Source organism: Rhipicephalus microplus, chromosome 1 (assembly GCF_043290135.1).
Source record: "Rhipicephalus microplus isolate Deutch F79 chromosome 1, USDA_Rmic, whole genome shotgun sequence".
NCBI classification, from domain to species: Eukaryota; Metazoa; Arthropoda; class Arachnida; order Ixodida; family Ixodidae; genus Rhipicephalus; species Rhipicephalus microplus.
In genome coordinates, this window is record NC_134700.1 from 144,877,139 (window position 1) to 144,890,710 (window position 13,572).

Here is a 13,572-nt window from a genome sequence, read left to right on the forward strand (position 1 = left end):
AAAAGTCCTAGGTGGCTAGATAGATAGATAGGTACGCGTAAAGTAACTGTAGTTCGCTAAGCAATGCTTCGCAATTAAATTCGTTTGTGCCCTTTTAGTTTGCTAAGGGTCTCTATGTTAGACTTGCGAATTAAAAGTACGGAAATATGCTTTATATCTGCATACTAAGAAAACAGTAAAACGTGGCATGAAGATGCTTACTGCATATCCGAGTTCATGGAGAACGAGTAAAATTGGCCGCATTATGGGATAAAAAATTAAAGCCACCTTCTTCACACTACAATTGTTTCGAGCCAAAATTCAATGGTAAGCAACTAGGAGTAAATACCTGTAAAGCACACATGATTGTAATACGTGATACCATTGCGTTATACATTTTCTTATATCGTACACGAGTCTTAGACATCCTGTAGTATATTGCATGTTGTCCTATGGGATGCTTATTTTTTCAATTTTCAAAGCGATGAAGTTTTAAATAGTACTTAGTAAGCTCGCTGAACTTGTTCAGCTAATAAACCCTGCTCTACAATGCAAGAAACAGTGAAAGTGATAAGGTATAAAACAACTTGACACAATAAATATCACGGTTGAAGACTTACATGGGGCTTCGAGCCGCTTTACGTTGGCACATCCTCCTTACTCACCACCGGTTGTTGAGCTTGAGGTCACGGGACTGATGAGTATAGACGAAGTCACTTAAATGGTCGCTTTCACATTCATCATAGTCAATATATGTCCATTTATATACACAGCTCCCTCATCGCATACCGCAATTAGCACATCCATGTCTTGGAGCGCCTGAGATGAACAAGGGAAGTCAATTTGTTCGTGGTGGCCAAAACACGACGATGCACATGAACACACACACGCACCTGAAGCTTTACCTGTGCGCGACCAAACAACTGCAATATGCCGCATGTGATTTCATTACACCCGGACTTCATAGGTGCTTCTTCCATCGCTTCCAGATAACATCTCCCTGTCATAACACTAGTTCTAGTTTCTCACATTTGCTCTCCACATAACAACGAGACTATAGAATAGATCTTAGTCAATAGCCTCCATGTTGCTATTCCAATAAATGCTCAGTCCTTTTTCCAAGCAGGAGTGCTTTCATTCATCATTCAACTTTGCGTATTTCTTTCCCTGTTTGCTATCACAGTATAAAGAGACAAGGTAAGGATTGAAAAATTGGGTCTAAATAAAATTGTTCAAGTAAACATTGTTTGTCTAAAGTAAATCAACCAGTGTGACTACCGCGAGCTCTTTCTGTTAGCCGTCTTTGTGAAGACCGTCGGCTTTCTTACTCCAATAATCTCGTAGTTGATTGTTGATTAGGCCGCCTGCAATTAGACCCTAGATGAGGTGGAACGTGTCACTGCTGGCTTCGGCACCAAGCTGACGCAGTCATGAGCGGCAACGGCTTGGTCACGGGGTAAAGAACACCGGCTGTAGATGCTCATAGGCCCGTGCTCTTCTTTACAATCCACACTTGGTTGTCCTCTTTAGGATAGATGGAGGCTATCTGAAGTTGCGTGGCCTCCTCAGGTGTGGCAACTGTGGTTGAAGGGCAGGCGTCTTCGTCTGTCGCATCCTTCTTCGACTCCGGGCCTGTGAAGAAAACATACAAAGATATAAAATATTCACTCCTTGATTGCGTACGAACGGTATGAAATGTTTTACACTTTACTAAAAGAGTTATGTTTCAAGTACTAAAATAGAACTGGATTGGCCACAGCGCCAAATAAATGCAAAACGAGCACTCACTCTTGTTGAAGAAGCGTCGTCCTTTCAGTTTAACGGCTCCCAGCACGATGAGAGGCAGGATGCACAGAAGCGCCACAGCGGCAATCACCGTCACTAGGAGTGCACTCGAGTAAATCTTGGCTGCACTTCCTGCGTTCCCATAGAATACGATTTCAGCCCTATTTTCGGCAACACGCAAACATGTATTCGATGGTTTTGGTTATTTTCGCTCATTCCAACTGCAGGACCCATACCCGAGTGCGGAAAAGCTTGTTATTGCGTCCATTCACCCATTCTGAGCACGAATATGAAAATCACTTGCCAGAGTTTATGTATTAGTCTTCATGACGCTGGTTTCGTGCTTTAATTGCTGATATTAATACCGCGAAACCGGTAAAGTTTCATGGGACACGAAATAAACCAAAATAAGAGCCAAGGAACAGCACGGATGCATGAAACGTTCTAAAGTAAGTATCGGTGACGGTGAGCAGGCGAGCAATCCTTCGATTTCTAGTTTATACCAGAATATCCCAAATAACTTAATTAAATATATATTGATGGCACATCCCACTTTGCTCACAATATTACAAAGAAATGATCAGTTATGCTGCTCAGTACAACGTGAGCTTGCGTTCGTTATTTCAGAACACCAGTTTTATTGTGCGTAAGGTAAGCCATAAGAAGTCGCACATTCAAAGCTACTTATTCATACCGCCCGAATATCTCTGTATAACATAGTGCACAACACACAAAAAAAGAATTCAACATTTTACTCTACACATAAATATGGTGACATCATTTATTCGTTGTTAAAAAAATGTAGTAACCTTATCAACAAAGAAAATATTTTTTCTTCAGATTTCACTTATTGTTTGCTCATTCCACACTATTAATTTAGCTTCTTTCACCCGACTCACAAAAGTAGTTTTTATTGTTGTCCTGATAATCGTAGCTTCCCCTGTCTCATTATACCAGTATAATTTGCTATCTGAGTTGCTGGGTAAGATAACATGCAGTTTCTCTTCCTATTGAAGGACCCATATTATAAGCGGATCAATATATATGTCACTAGAATTACGTTGAAAGTGTGGTTAAACTAGATATATTTAAGCTATTATACAAACGAATAAAAAAGTATCTTTTTGAAGCCATGTCCCTTGTGAATATTATGCATCTACTGCATACTCTTCCCAAACATACACACAAAAAATGATGTAGCGGCTAAAGAATTTAAAATTTGAAGAAAAAGCCAACACGTTTCGCTCGTTCTCTAAGTACGCACCGGACTTTGTCAGCTTTCCCACGAGAGGCATAATTGGAGGCAGTATTGTGAGCTCTGGACTTCGGCCTCGCTCGTTGACGGCGGAGACCACAAGAAAGTATTCCACACCAGGAAGGAGATCGTGGACCTGTGGACAGTTACGTAAGCATTGCGAATATTCTTGCATTACACGACACTGCTACAATATCAAGCACAACGTGTTTTTCGGCTCATTATTGCCGAGACACATTCGCTAAAGCTTACTGGGAGGCATTATGTGTAAGTGGCACAAAAGTGCCGGTAAATCGTTATGTTTAATACGACATAGCACTTATCGAAGCAATCTGTAGAAAAAGCATATATATATATATACTGAAAATTTGTTCCAATATGTTTTCCAAGGCTCTTTATTATTTCTGATGCAATTAGATAAGTGAAAGAATTATTTCAAAGTTGCGCTTTTAATTTCGGCCTGAGTAATACTGTTTCAACCTTACTAAGCTAGTTTTTCTCCGCTGCGTTTAGTTATATAGAGGATTTCCAGAAAAAAAAAACTATTCCCGGCAAAAATAGTTCTCGTTGAATTGAAGTTTGACACCTAATATAGGCAGAAAACAGAAAAGGGGAATATATGTTACCCCATGGAAATTTCCCTTCAGTGAATCAAAGCACACACCTAGAAGGGTGGGCAAAATCTTAAGCATAAAAACTGCGAGCGTTGTACACGCTTACGCGTCTATGCGACAAACTGGCGAACCGCAGTTTTCTCTTGGGGGAGCTAAAGTCTGCTTATACGCGAATTTTATTTTCCCCGGTGCATGGGAGTTCGTAAGCAGTCACCCTTTAACCACGGCGCGTTGGAACATGTGAATCACGCCCAACGCAGCTTAAAGGCATTCCTCGATTTTCTAAGCAAGACAGGTTTGCACGCCCATCTTTAGAACACGTGTTAATGTTTACCTTATGTAGAGACGTTTGTCTGTGTCCTACCCCAAATAGAATAGTGAAAGAAGTAACTCATTGTGCTAGATATCACAATCACACCTCATCATGCGCTCCTCTTTCTCTTTCTTTTCTCCTTGCCCCCTTGAAGATTATCCGGCTAGCAACCCGCTTTTCAGGCCGAGCTCTCCCTCTTTTCAATTAACACCTTCGTCTTCTTCACAATGCTTACAATTTTGTTCATACAAACCACGTATCGAACATCTGGTCAAGAATAAAAGCCTGACAGAGAATAACATTTTTATTTATGTATTGTTTATTTATATATCTATTTTTTATTTATGTGGTTCATATATGCTGAAAACACCATCTCCCAGAGGCATTGGGAAGGTAACAGCTGACAACCGCCACCAAGGAGGGCCCAGCAGTTGGCTGCCTGCCCTCCACAACAGATATTGTTTAGAACAAAAGGATAGTCCGCAATAATACAGAACAGTAAGTTCCCGTTATTTATCAGTTCAATAACCTTTCATGATGAGAACTGAAAATATAGACCACTACCTGTCCAGGTGTACTTCTGAGGTAACACGGTTACTCGACCGTAACAACGTTAACAAAAGTGCGTGGTGTGTTCAACTATTCGGACACTATATTAGGAATACACGGTAGCCAGTTCTTCTTACTTCACCAATGAACATTCCGTTTTCACCTGAGAGTGATGTGCTGTCACAATAGAGCAGCAACTATTTTTATTTCATTTAACATATTATATTAGTTGTATGGGGCTCCTTGGTGCTCAAAGGTGGTGCAAGAAAGTGCGAGTCGTCTTCACAGTAAACTATCTCAACTCATTTGCTCAAAAATGAACACGGGGAGACATTCATGTAAGCAGAAAAAAGAGGTGTCCGCACTCGCGATTGCCTCCAGCATTGCTGTTGCACGTGTTCGTGGTTGCGGCTACGATGTTGCAGTGAAGATGTCCTAAACAAACGCTATGCATTAGCTCTGCCAGGTGAGCACTTCATTCGACGGTATACTCTCACCCAGAAATCTGGCTTGTCGGCGGTGAAGTTTGCTGACACTGTGGCTGTAACTGCGTCATGCACGGAGAGCACGAAGTGCGCCGGAAGGTGGCCATCTGATCCTGCCTGGCACTCGAGGTGCAGTGATCCCTCAGTTTGGTTGGTGATGGAACAGTTCTCCACAGGGCCCGGGGGTCCTACTTTCAAATGAACCGCCGACACATAAAGCAAGAAAATACCGAAAAGAAACGTGGGAAGGTTGGAAAGAAGAAGTGAGGAACGACGAGTTAGATCACACTTGGTGAAGCATTAAATACATACCTATATCAATGTACCTGATTTGAATTAGCTTTAGGTAAAAAAAAAGTTGTTACCAGCTTGTTCACACTGCTCTGAAAAGAAAACTGACTTGGGATGAACGAACGCTAGTTCATTTTCTTGACAAACAATTTTCGCTGGTGTAGTTTTTAAAGCTCCAGATGATAAGCACGTCTGTCACTGCATTTTACAAGCAGCAATAAAATAATGGTGAATGAATGTCATACCTCTTGATTCCACTACTGTTATTTCTATAAAGAACAGATAACATCGTCACCGTGATAGCGCATAGTGTTGACAGTTTCACATTTTTACTATAGGTTCAGTCACGCTGTACCATCAAACGCTTTGTTAAAGGGGCCCTGAAACACTTTTTTAAGTAACCATGTAATGAACTCTCCGAAAGAGGTTATTGCCTCACAAATTCAATGCTTCAAAAATTTTAAGAATCCGTGCAGTGCGAGTGGAGTTACAAAAGTTTGTCGCATGCTGCACTTGCGTACTCTAGGGAGAAATTGCAGGGCCACGGAAAAACGCCACACGTGCTTCGTGACCTTGAGCACTTTTTTCTTTTTTTTTTCAAATGCGCGGCTTTCTCAGGGTGATCGCGCGTGCACGCGTGGACAAGTAGCGGCCTTTCACGGAGATCTGTTTAACAAGTGGGTGCGTCGTGTTCAAATCAACTAATTGCTGTTGTGTGTGTCGTTGACGCGTGATTTTTCGGCATATAACATGATTTGTCTAGAGAATAGACGCAATTTTAGCTTACTTTGGTAACTTATTGTGAATTCAAGGCCGTTTACTGTGCTTTAATAATTGGCTCGCGTGTTGTCGAGAGCATGTACTACCGATCGGTAGCATTTTCTGACCATGCTCAAAAAGTGGTGCAGAGCCCCTTTAAAAAGTATTGTGCTGTGCTGTAATGCGCGGTAAAAAGCGTTCAACATGATTCGTCAGTGAATTTATATTTAAATCAATACTCAACAGTACACCATATTGAGCTGATTGATAAACAAAGGTAAATAGAAAGGGATGGTGATAGACGAGACATATGCACGGGATAGCACCCTGTCTGCAGTTATGTCATCGCCATGTGTCTAGAGCTGTTTGTTCCTGTTGAAGAGCGAAAGGCGCTATTATTATATGTATTTGTGCCATGCGAGTTTACAGTGTGGTCAGCTTTTTTCCGGACGTTATTACAAGATTGAAGTGAGTTGTCTGTTTCACAACAAAACATGTTTCATTATAGCGCAGTTTCGCTGTCATCGTGAGTGATAGACGGCCGGCTCGTGCACTTGACTGTGTGTGTTCTTAAGTAGAAAACTTCAACAATTTCTCATGATAGCTTATCTCTGTGTTTGTATATAAAAATGGTTCACTTAAACATGGTATCACATGCGCTGTACCCGAAGTTTTCTCATGCAAATAAAAACTTTATACATCAAAAGAATGAAGATAAGTGCAACAGCCAGCGGTCTGTATTCCTCTTTCCTAACGAAATAGCTCATTTGCACTATGAAAGCAAAAGGATTCACTCGTTGGAACCATTTCTAATTTATTACCTTTGCTATTTTTGTATCCATTATTGTCGTGGTCTGTGCAGGCACGCAAGCTTTGGCCTATCCATATAAACATTCCATTTCGTCAAGATAAACTTCTGTCGATAGTCAGTGCTCTGCGCTGTTACGCGTGCCTTAGTATTTTTTCCTCGTATTTCCAGCGCTGTCCATAGCGAATTAGAAGGCTAAGGGCCTAGAGGAAAAGAAGCAGCCCTACGTTTTTGTTATTTTGTACCTTGTCTCTGTACTGCACTCCCAACAATTATTGATGCCCCGGTCTAACTAACCGAGGTAAAACTCGCTTGAATCACTTTACTGTGGTACTTATTACGCCTGATAGATTTCAACGTATGCAGCTTCACCCTCTATTTTCTATTACGCACGTTCATTTGTATGAGGTTCATTTTGAATTCTCCTTAAACTGAAATAAGTTTGTAATCCAAGTCCTTAGACACAGCTATACTAATCTTCGATAGTAGTTTTTTTTAGACGCAGCAAAAGGGACTATGTAATGTGTGTCATACTGAAAATAATTATATCAGTCGTCCATTATTGTATGCAACTCTGCGTACACGATTTTGTTGTCCAGCCAACAAACAAAAGCTTTGCTGTTCAACGCGTTAGAGCAGCAAATAAATTGCCTGAGTGATCATATGCGAGCAGTGCTTAAAGCATGTTTGTTATGCGATTCACTTCTGGCGCGCCTTTTCCACAGTGAACTCGTCCCACAAGTAGCGTGGGGAAATTAGCCTCTGCATTTAGGTTCACGAGACTTCTGTTTCTATTCTCCTTGATGACGCTTGCTGACGGCGTGAAATGACGGATTTGTCGACAGATGAATTACATAAGTCCTTTCCTGAAGCTTTCGTTTTGATAACAATGTCGTTTATAGCAGCACACTCGCTAAATTATTCTTTCACTTCTCAGTCATCTTGTTTGCATTCCAAATGCTCCACTTATGGTCTCAACGTCTGTACCGGCAGTAGATGTCCCACACAGAGAACATCCACGCCATTCATGTCGTACGTTCTCTGTCCTCATTGGCCCAGCTAAAACAACTCTACGCGAAATCTGCCTGCATGGATACAACTTTACTGACCTGCCTGAACGACATGGAACAGACATGGTTGCCGTTGCTTCCCGATGCGATTAGAGGCTGTGCAGAGGAGGGTCCCGTACTCAGTGTGGCTGTGGGGGATGTACCGGGCGACACTGCTCGTGCCCTGCGCCGTGAAGCTCTTTAGGGGCCGTTGCTGAAGTGTGCTGTTGAAACGCCACTCGAAGGTGACATTGCTGGGATCCGCTTCCACTTCGCAATGCACCTCGACCTCCTGGTGCCGTGACGCAGCGTACACTACGTGCTGGTTTGCCTTGCACAGTGGCGCGTCTGTACGGAGAATAAACAAGCAACGTGCGAAACATCATTTGTTCTTTTATATTTTCAGATGACTGAAATTTTAATCCTAAGATCATACAGGGAGCTTCAATAGGCTTTCCTTCGCCAGTTTTGAAGCCTGGCTTCAGAAACGTACTGCGTGGCCTCAGCTGAACTCGCGAATTTGAAAACAACTTTTTCTTTTAATGTGTCTGCAGCCGAGCTTTATTTCAACGAGGAAAGAATGAAATACTTTACAAACAATGTATATATGCCACCACAAACACTGTTAATTTTGTGCATGAGGTACAATTCACGAGCCGCCCGGTCATAATGTGTTTTGAAATTCGACTGAACCACCAACACTAGAAATGTGTGGAGGGGTTGGCCAAAATTATTAACAAGTTTGTTAATTGCCGCAACTACCTGCGACGCCTCCGAAGACAGCAGCCGACTTCATTAAACGAACCGAACTCCATCCTCCCAGGTGCATGGGTAAGTAGGCACATAACGACTTTTTGCGCGCTTCAAGAAGATACCATGCTGAACAAAGAAATACGCACTCTGGGTTGACGTCCGGTGCACATGACCACTTCCCCTTTCATCCCCTAGCGAAAAGATATTTCTCATTTAGCGGCGTAATCGTCGCGTCTTTAACAGATGATGCTTGTTCACTTTTGTGTAGTGTCTCTCTTTTTCAATAGCATGTGTAGCCTCATCTCTTTTTTCCTTTCTATTAGTTATTTATTGATTGCTTGTTTGCTTGTACTGGCCCTACTTTTTGTTATACTTCAATAATTATCGAATTTGTACGCATTTGTCTCCCTCTTGCCCTGAACTATTTTGCTGTTGTACTCGCCTTGCTTTCGCCCCGTTTTAACAAACCACAACGTAATGTGTACTCGTGCATGTACCGTTGCTCTTCGTACTTCATCTCCAACTCAATGTACTCATCGCATCTTTGTTAAAGACTGGCCGAAAGCACAGGGTAAATGTTCTGTATGTTTTTCACGGTGACTCAAGGAACAGGCAAAACGAGATGTGCCTTCACGTGCAACTGCCAATCACCGTCTGCATCTTTTATGCTTAAGGCCACGCTGCCCGGTTTCATTCGTCATACACAGGAGGGTGTTTCACCTCTGTTGTTTAGCGTTACATCACAAGATGTACCGATATCATAGGGTCGTCATAATGATATAATTTGTGATATCCTGATGCCACCACCTGATTACGTTCTGACGTTAGGATAGTTTTTTTCATCACTTGCTTCAATGTCGCAGAACGGTTGCAGCATACAGTCTAATTTACATTGAGTTTGATGAGGCAAGAGCGCTTTCTTTTGGATGACATTCCAGTATTCATGCTGTGTAGTTAAAGACTTCGCGTCGCAGAAATTCCTGTGTTGGTGGCTTTCACAGTGCCTTTGGTTGTGAGTGAAAAGAAGAGCGTTGGCTGTGGCTGAAGATCAGAGGTAGATGCAAATACATATAGGAGCCGGAAAGCGTTTGCACTTCGGCTTTGATTGCGACTCAGTTTAGGTTTGCACCGAGAAGCGAAGACAGCCTAGAAAGCGGAAAGGTGTGAAGAGGAGTGTGTGTGTGTTTGTGTGTGAGTGTGTGTGTGTGTGTGTGTTTACACGTGTGCGAGGGTGCACACAGATACGCTTCATATTCATCTCCCAAAAAGCAATACTTTCGGGTCTCCCGATTAGCCGTTACATTCACACGTCATGTCGAAATATAAACTATACACGATAGTGAAAATGATGCTTGAGTCGTTCCCCAAATTTTATGGCCTGTATCTGTTGGATATAATTGAACAGTCTGGCCAGTTTTTGATGCTTTGAAGTTAACACGTAGCCATGAATTGGTCTAGAAAAACTATGACGTAAACATTGCGTTCATGAACTGATGAATGTTAGCGAGAAACTCACGTTGCACACGAAGTTGTAGTGTCTCGCCCTGAGTCCTTCCTTCCGAGTTCTCAGCACTGCAAGAGTACAGGCCCGAGTGGTATGTCTGCACCCGCTGAATCACCAGAAAGTTCTTTGAGACGATCACATTTTCAGATGCCTGTAACTCGTCGCCTTCGAACTGCCAGGCAACTTCTTCAACTGGAGGATTGGCGTCCGCGCGGCATTCCAGGTACACGTCGTTATTTTCCTGGATGTTCTCAAGACTTAGCTTGGTGCCTAACTGCAATGAAATCCTGGGCTTGTCTGCAAAGGAAAACATTGTGCGGAAAACTCAACGTGCAAAATATTTTCTCTATGATGTGGGTGATTTAGGTGCGTGGCTAGGCGCCGCAAGGCAATTAATGGAGAAAATCACGAGTTTTTTTTTTTCGGCTTACCATTATTACCGTGAGTGAAATTATCAAAGAAACAACCCCTCTTTCCCAATAGCAAAACTTTGATATGTTCAATTTCCGTTCCTTTGGTTCACATAGCGAAAGCTCAATAATCGCCTGTTTAGGGAGAGAATCATTCATTGCAGAGCCACATTTAATAATATCAAGGGCATTCAACTGAACCCCACCCCCGATGTTTTGCGTCCGTGATTGTTCCTTCTGTTTGCTAGATGGGCTGCAGACCTTAATGTTATGCGGCATCGGCGACTTGCGAATTCTAAAAGTACGTCAAATTGTTTGTTAAAACTTTCACGCATATACACAAAACTATTTTCTTGAATAAATCAACTGTAGCTCTTTGCAACGATATTTGATGCAACTAATATACATAGTCCAACACAACATATAAGTTTGTAACAATAGAGCGTATAACATATTCATTCCGTCCCACAAATCACTTTTCTTTCTGCCAAAACCTAGAACAAATATCATTTATTAGCAATTTTTTTCTAACGAATAGGCTTCAAAGAGCAATAAGTGAAAAAAATTGAAAGCCACTGCTGATGGTATCTTCACAAAGGGGTAGCCTAGAACATTACATGTATAAGTGTGTGCGCATGTGTATGCGAGAGTGCATCATGCGTATGTGCTCACATGAATTGGGAGTGTCCACTTACACTGCACGTCCATGGTCCACGTGTCCTCTTCAACACTGTCCACCATTGCTGGGTTTTTGGCTCGACAAGCGAGACTGGAGCCGTGGTCATCACTCGAAGGTGTGAACGAGACCACGCTGGTGGTCATGTTGCCGTCCGTTGACACGTACACAAAAGTGTGGTTCAGTTGACGCAGGCCTTTCCACCACGTCACTACAGGCGGTGGCCGCGAACCCCACACTTCGCATACGATTTCAGCAGGCAGGCCCGCCGAGACGGGAATGTCGCCACGCCTGATCTTCACCGACGTTGGACGCACTGCGTACGTTGTAAAGGAAGTCGCAGCGAGGTTTACAAACTCCTGTCAGTATATCCACGAACACTTCACAGCAACTCAAAAACAAATACTTGGCCCCGCCGCGGTGGTTTAGCGGCTAAGGTACTCGGCTACTGATCCGCAGATTGCGGAATCGAACGCCGGCTGCGGTGGCTACATTTCTGATGGAGGCAGAAATGCTGTAGGATAGTGTGCTCAGATTTGGGTGCACGTTAAAAAACCCCAGGTGGTCGAAATTACCGGAGCCCTCTACTACAGTGTCTCTCATAATCATACGGTTGGTTTGGGACGTTAAATTCACACATCAATCAATCAACCAAAAACACGTACTGGAGCACACACACACTCGAACGCACATGCACGCAGGCAACTTTGGAGATATACGCATCGTTCATAAGAACGGCCAGCATTGGGCAAACGTGGTGTGCGAAGAGTGAAGGCTACTTCTGCGCTAAAACTAGTATAATGCTTTTGATTACTTCGCGCAGTCCAGAATGCTAGCGGCTAAGCATGAATAGTTCGTGGGAGTAAGCGCTATTCCAGACATAATGTTTAAAATGACACTTGGAGTATTCAGCTCATGACATGAGAGTTAACACATGAGGTAAACATATAGTTACTGTACTGTACACTAAAAGAAAACATTTTGAATATTCGTGATTGCTTTGCACATTACTTTGATCGCATTGCAGTAAATATACAAAGTACTTTTGATTGTGCCTGCGAATAAATTGTATGTACAGAGCATGTAAACGGTCGCCCTTTCACGATTGTGTTTGAACAAGTAAGCAGTTTTGCAGATTGAACACTAATTATCACTGAATGTCAAGAGGCAAGGTCGTTAAGTGAATGTCAGGAAGTGTGCTTGTAGCAGTTACACAAAGAGTCTTTACAAAGGGTTATGAAAGATCATTTTTCAGCATTCTCTATGACTGTTCGGGGCGTTCCCCGCTGGGCTGGTGCTTTTATTGTGTATGTGAATGTGTGATTGTGATGATATAAACGGGACGACGCACTCGGTATAACAGAAATGCAAGAAAACGTGTTCTGTACGCCATAGTTTTTTTTTACAGCTAAAATCACTGCACTACAACAATTGCCTTTCGTATAAAAACTATTACCTAACAGATTTAGGCAATAAATTTTCCGCTTTTACTTCTTACGTGCGCATTATGCATGCAGAATTTCAGCGTGCATTTCCAGAGATATGCGGCACGCTTCAAGCCCTTTCTCTATGTTTTCGTCGCATAAAGGACGCTCAAATCTACGAATGTGGGACCACAAAGCGGCAAGACATAACCGCCATTTCATTGGATTCTCTCATTTAGAGTTCTCTTTACATCCGTGCCCTTACTTTCGTTGCTTTTACGAACACGTTATGGTGCAGTGAAAATGCATGTAAGTCTGGCAGTAGGGCAGTTCTAGCAATAGTAGTAATGGTAAAGTGAGAATAAAAGCCAAAGAAGTGTGAATGCACGGCAGCGCTATAGGTTGGAAAAACAGAGCTTTGCACGAACATGCAGAGGCACGCACTGCGGGCACAGGTTGGCTCAAATACTGATGTTAGTGAATGTTGTCTTTAGCATATTGCGTAGTCAAGCAATCTTCGTCGCTCTTATCTGTACTCACAGATAAGAACGAGCAAAGTTTAGCTGAGTTTAAACAATATTGTAAACTGCCTCTTACATGTGGCGTCATATATTATGGCTAACATGATTACTAGAGAAACTTCTACCGACAGGCTATGTTCTCTGACCATGACCATGTTCAGAAGATGTTGCAGCCCTCTGTTACTGTCTTATGCCGTAAACTGTTGGCTGCTATCAAAGCAAAATTTACAGCATTCAACGAACGTCAAATACTCATCATGTACACATATGTACATGTATAATTAAATCACGGAAACGTACACGTATACATAAAACCTACCTGAATTTGTTTCAGCCTAAATTGTTATTTACACTTCGTACCGCTAAACAAGATGTCCTTCTTGATAGAAGGTGAACC

General features: G+C 42.4%; 1 protein-coding gene across 2 annotated transcripts in view; it reads right to left on the minus strand.

Annotated features, from left to right (window-relative positions):
- Positions 1-1,002: 1,002 nt before the first annotated feature.
- LOC119177828 (neural cell adhesion molecule 2-like) overlaps positions 1,003-13,572 on the minus strand; it is a 196,620-nt gene continuing 184,050 nt past the window's right edge. Inside the window, exons 6-12 of one of the 2 annotated variants that reach the window (XM_075887458.1) lie at positions 11,250-11,546; positions 10,157-10,441; positions 7,948-8,235; positions 4,993-5,168; positions 3,029-3,155; positions 1,768-1,896; positions 1,003-1,611 (exon numbers count right to left, since the gene is read on the minus strand). In XM_075887458.1, the coding sequence (XP_075743573.1) occupies positions 1,460-1,611; positions 1,768-1,896; positions 3,029-3,155; positions 4,993-5,168; positions 7,948-8,235; positions 10,157-10,441; positions 11,250-11,546 (1,454 nt within the window). In that variant the 3' untranslated portion in view covers positions 1,003-1,459. Of the gene's footprint in view, positions 1,612-1,767; positions 1,897-3,028; positions 3,156-4,992; positions 5,172-7,947; positions 8,236-10,156; positions 10,442-11,249; positions 11,547-13,572 lie in introns of both variants that reach the window. The other variant, XM_075887457.1, reaches the window with a different exon arrangement.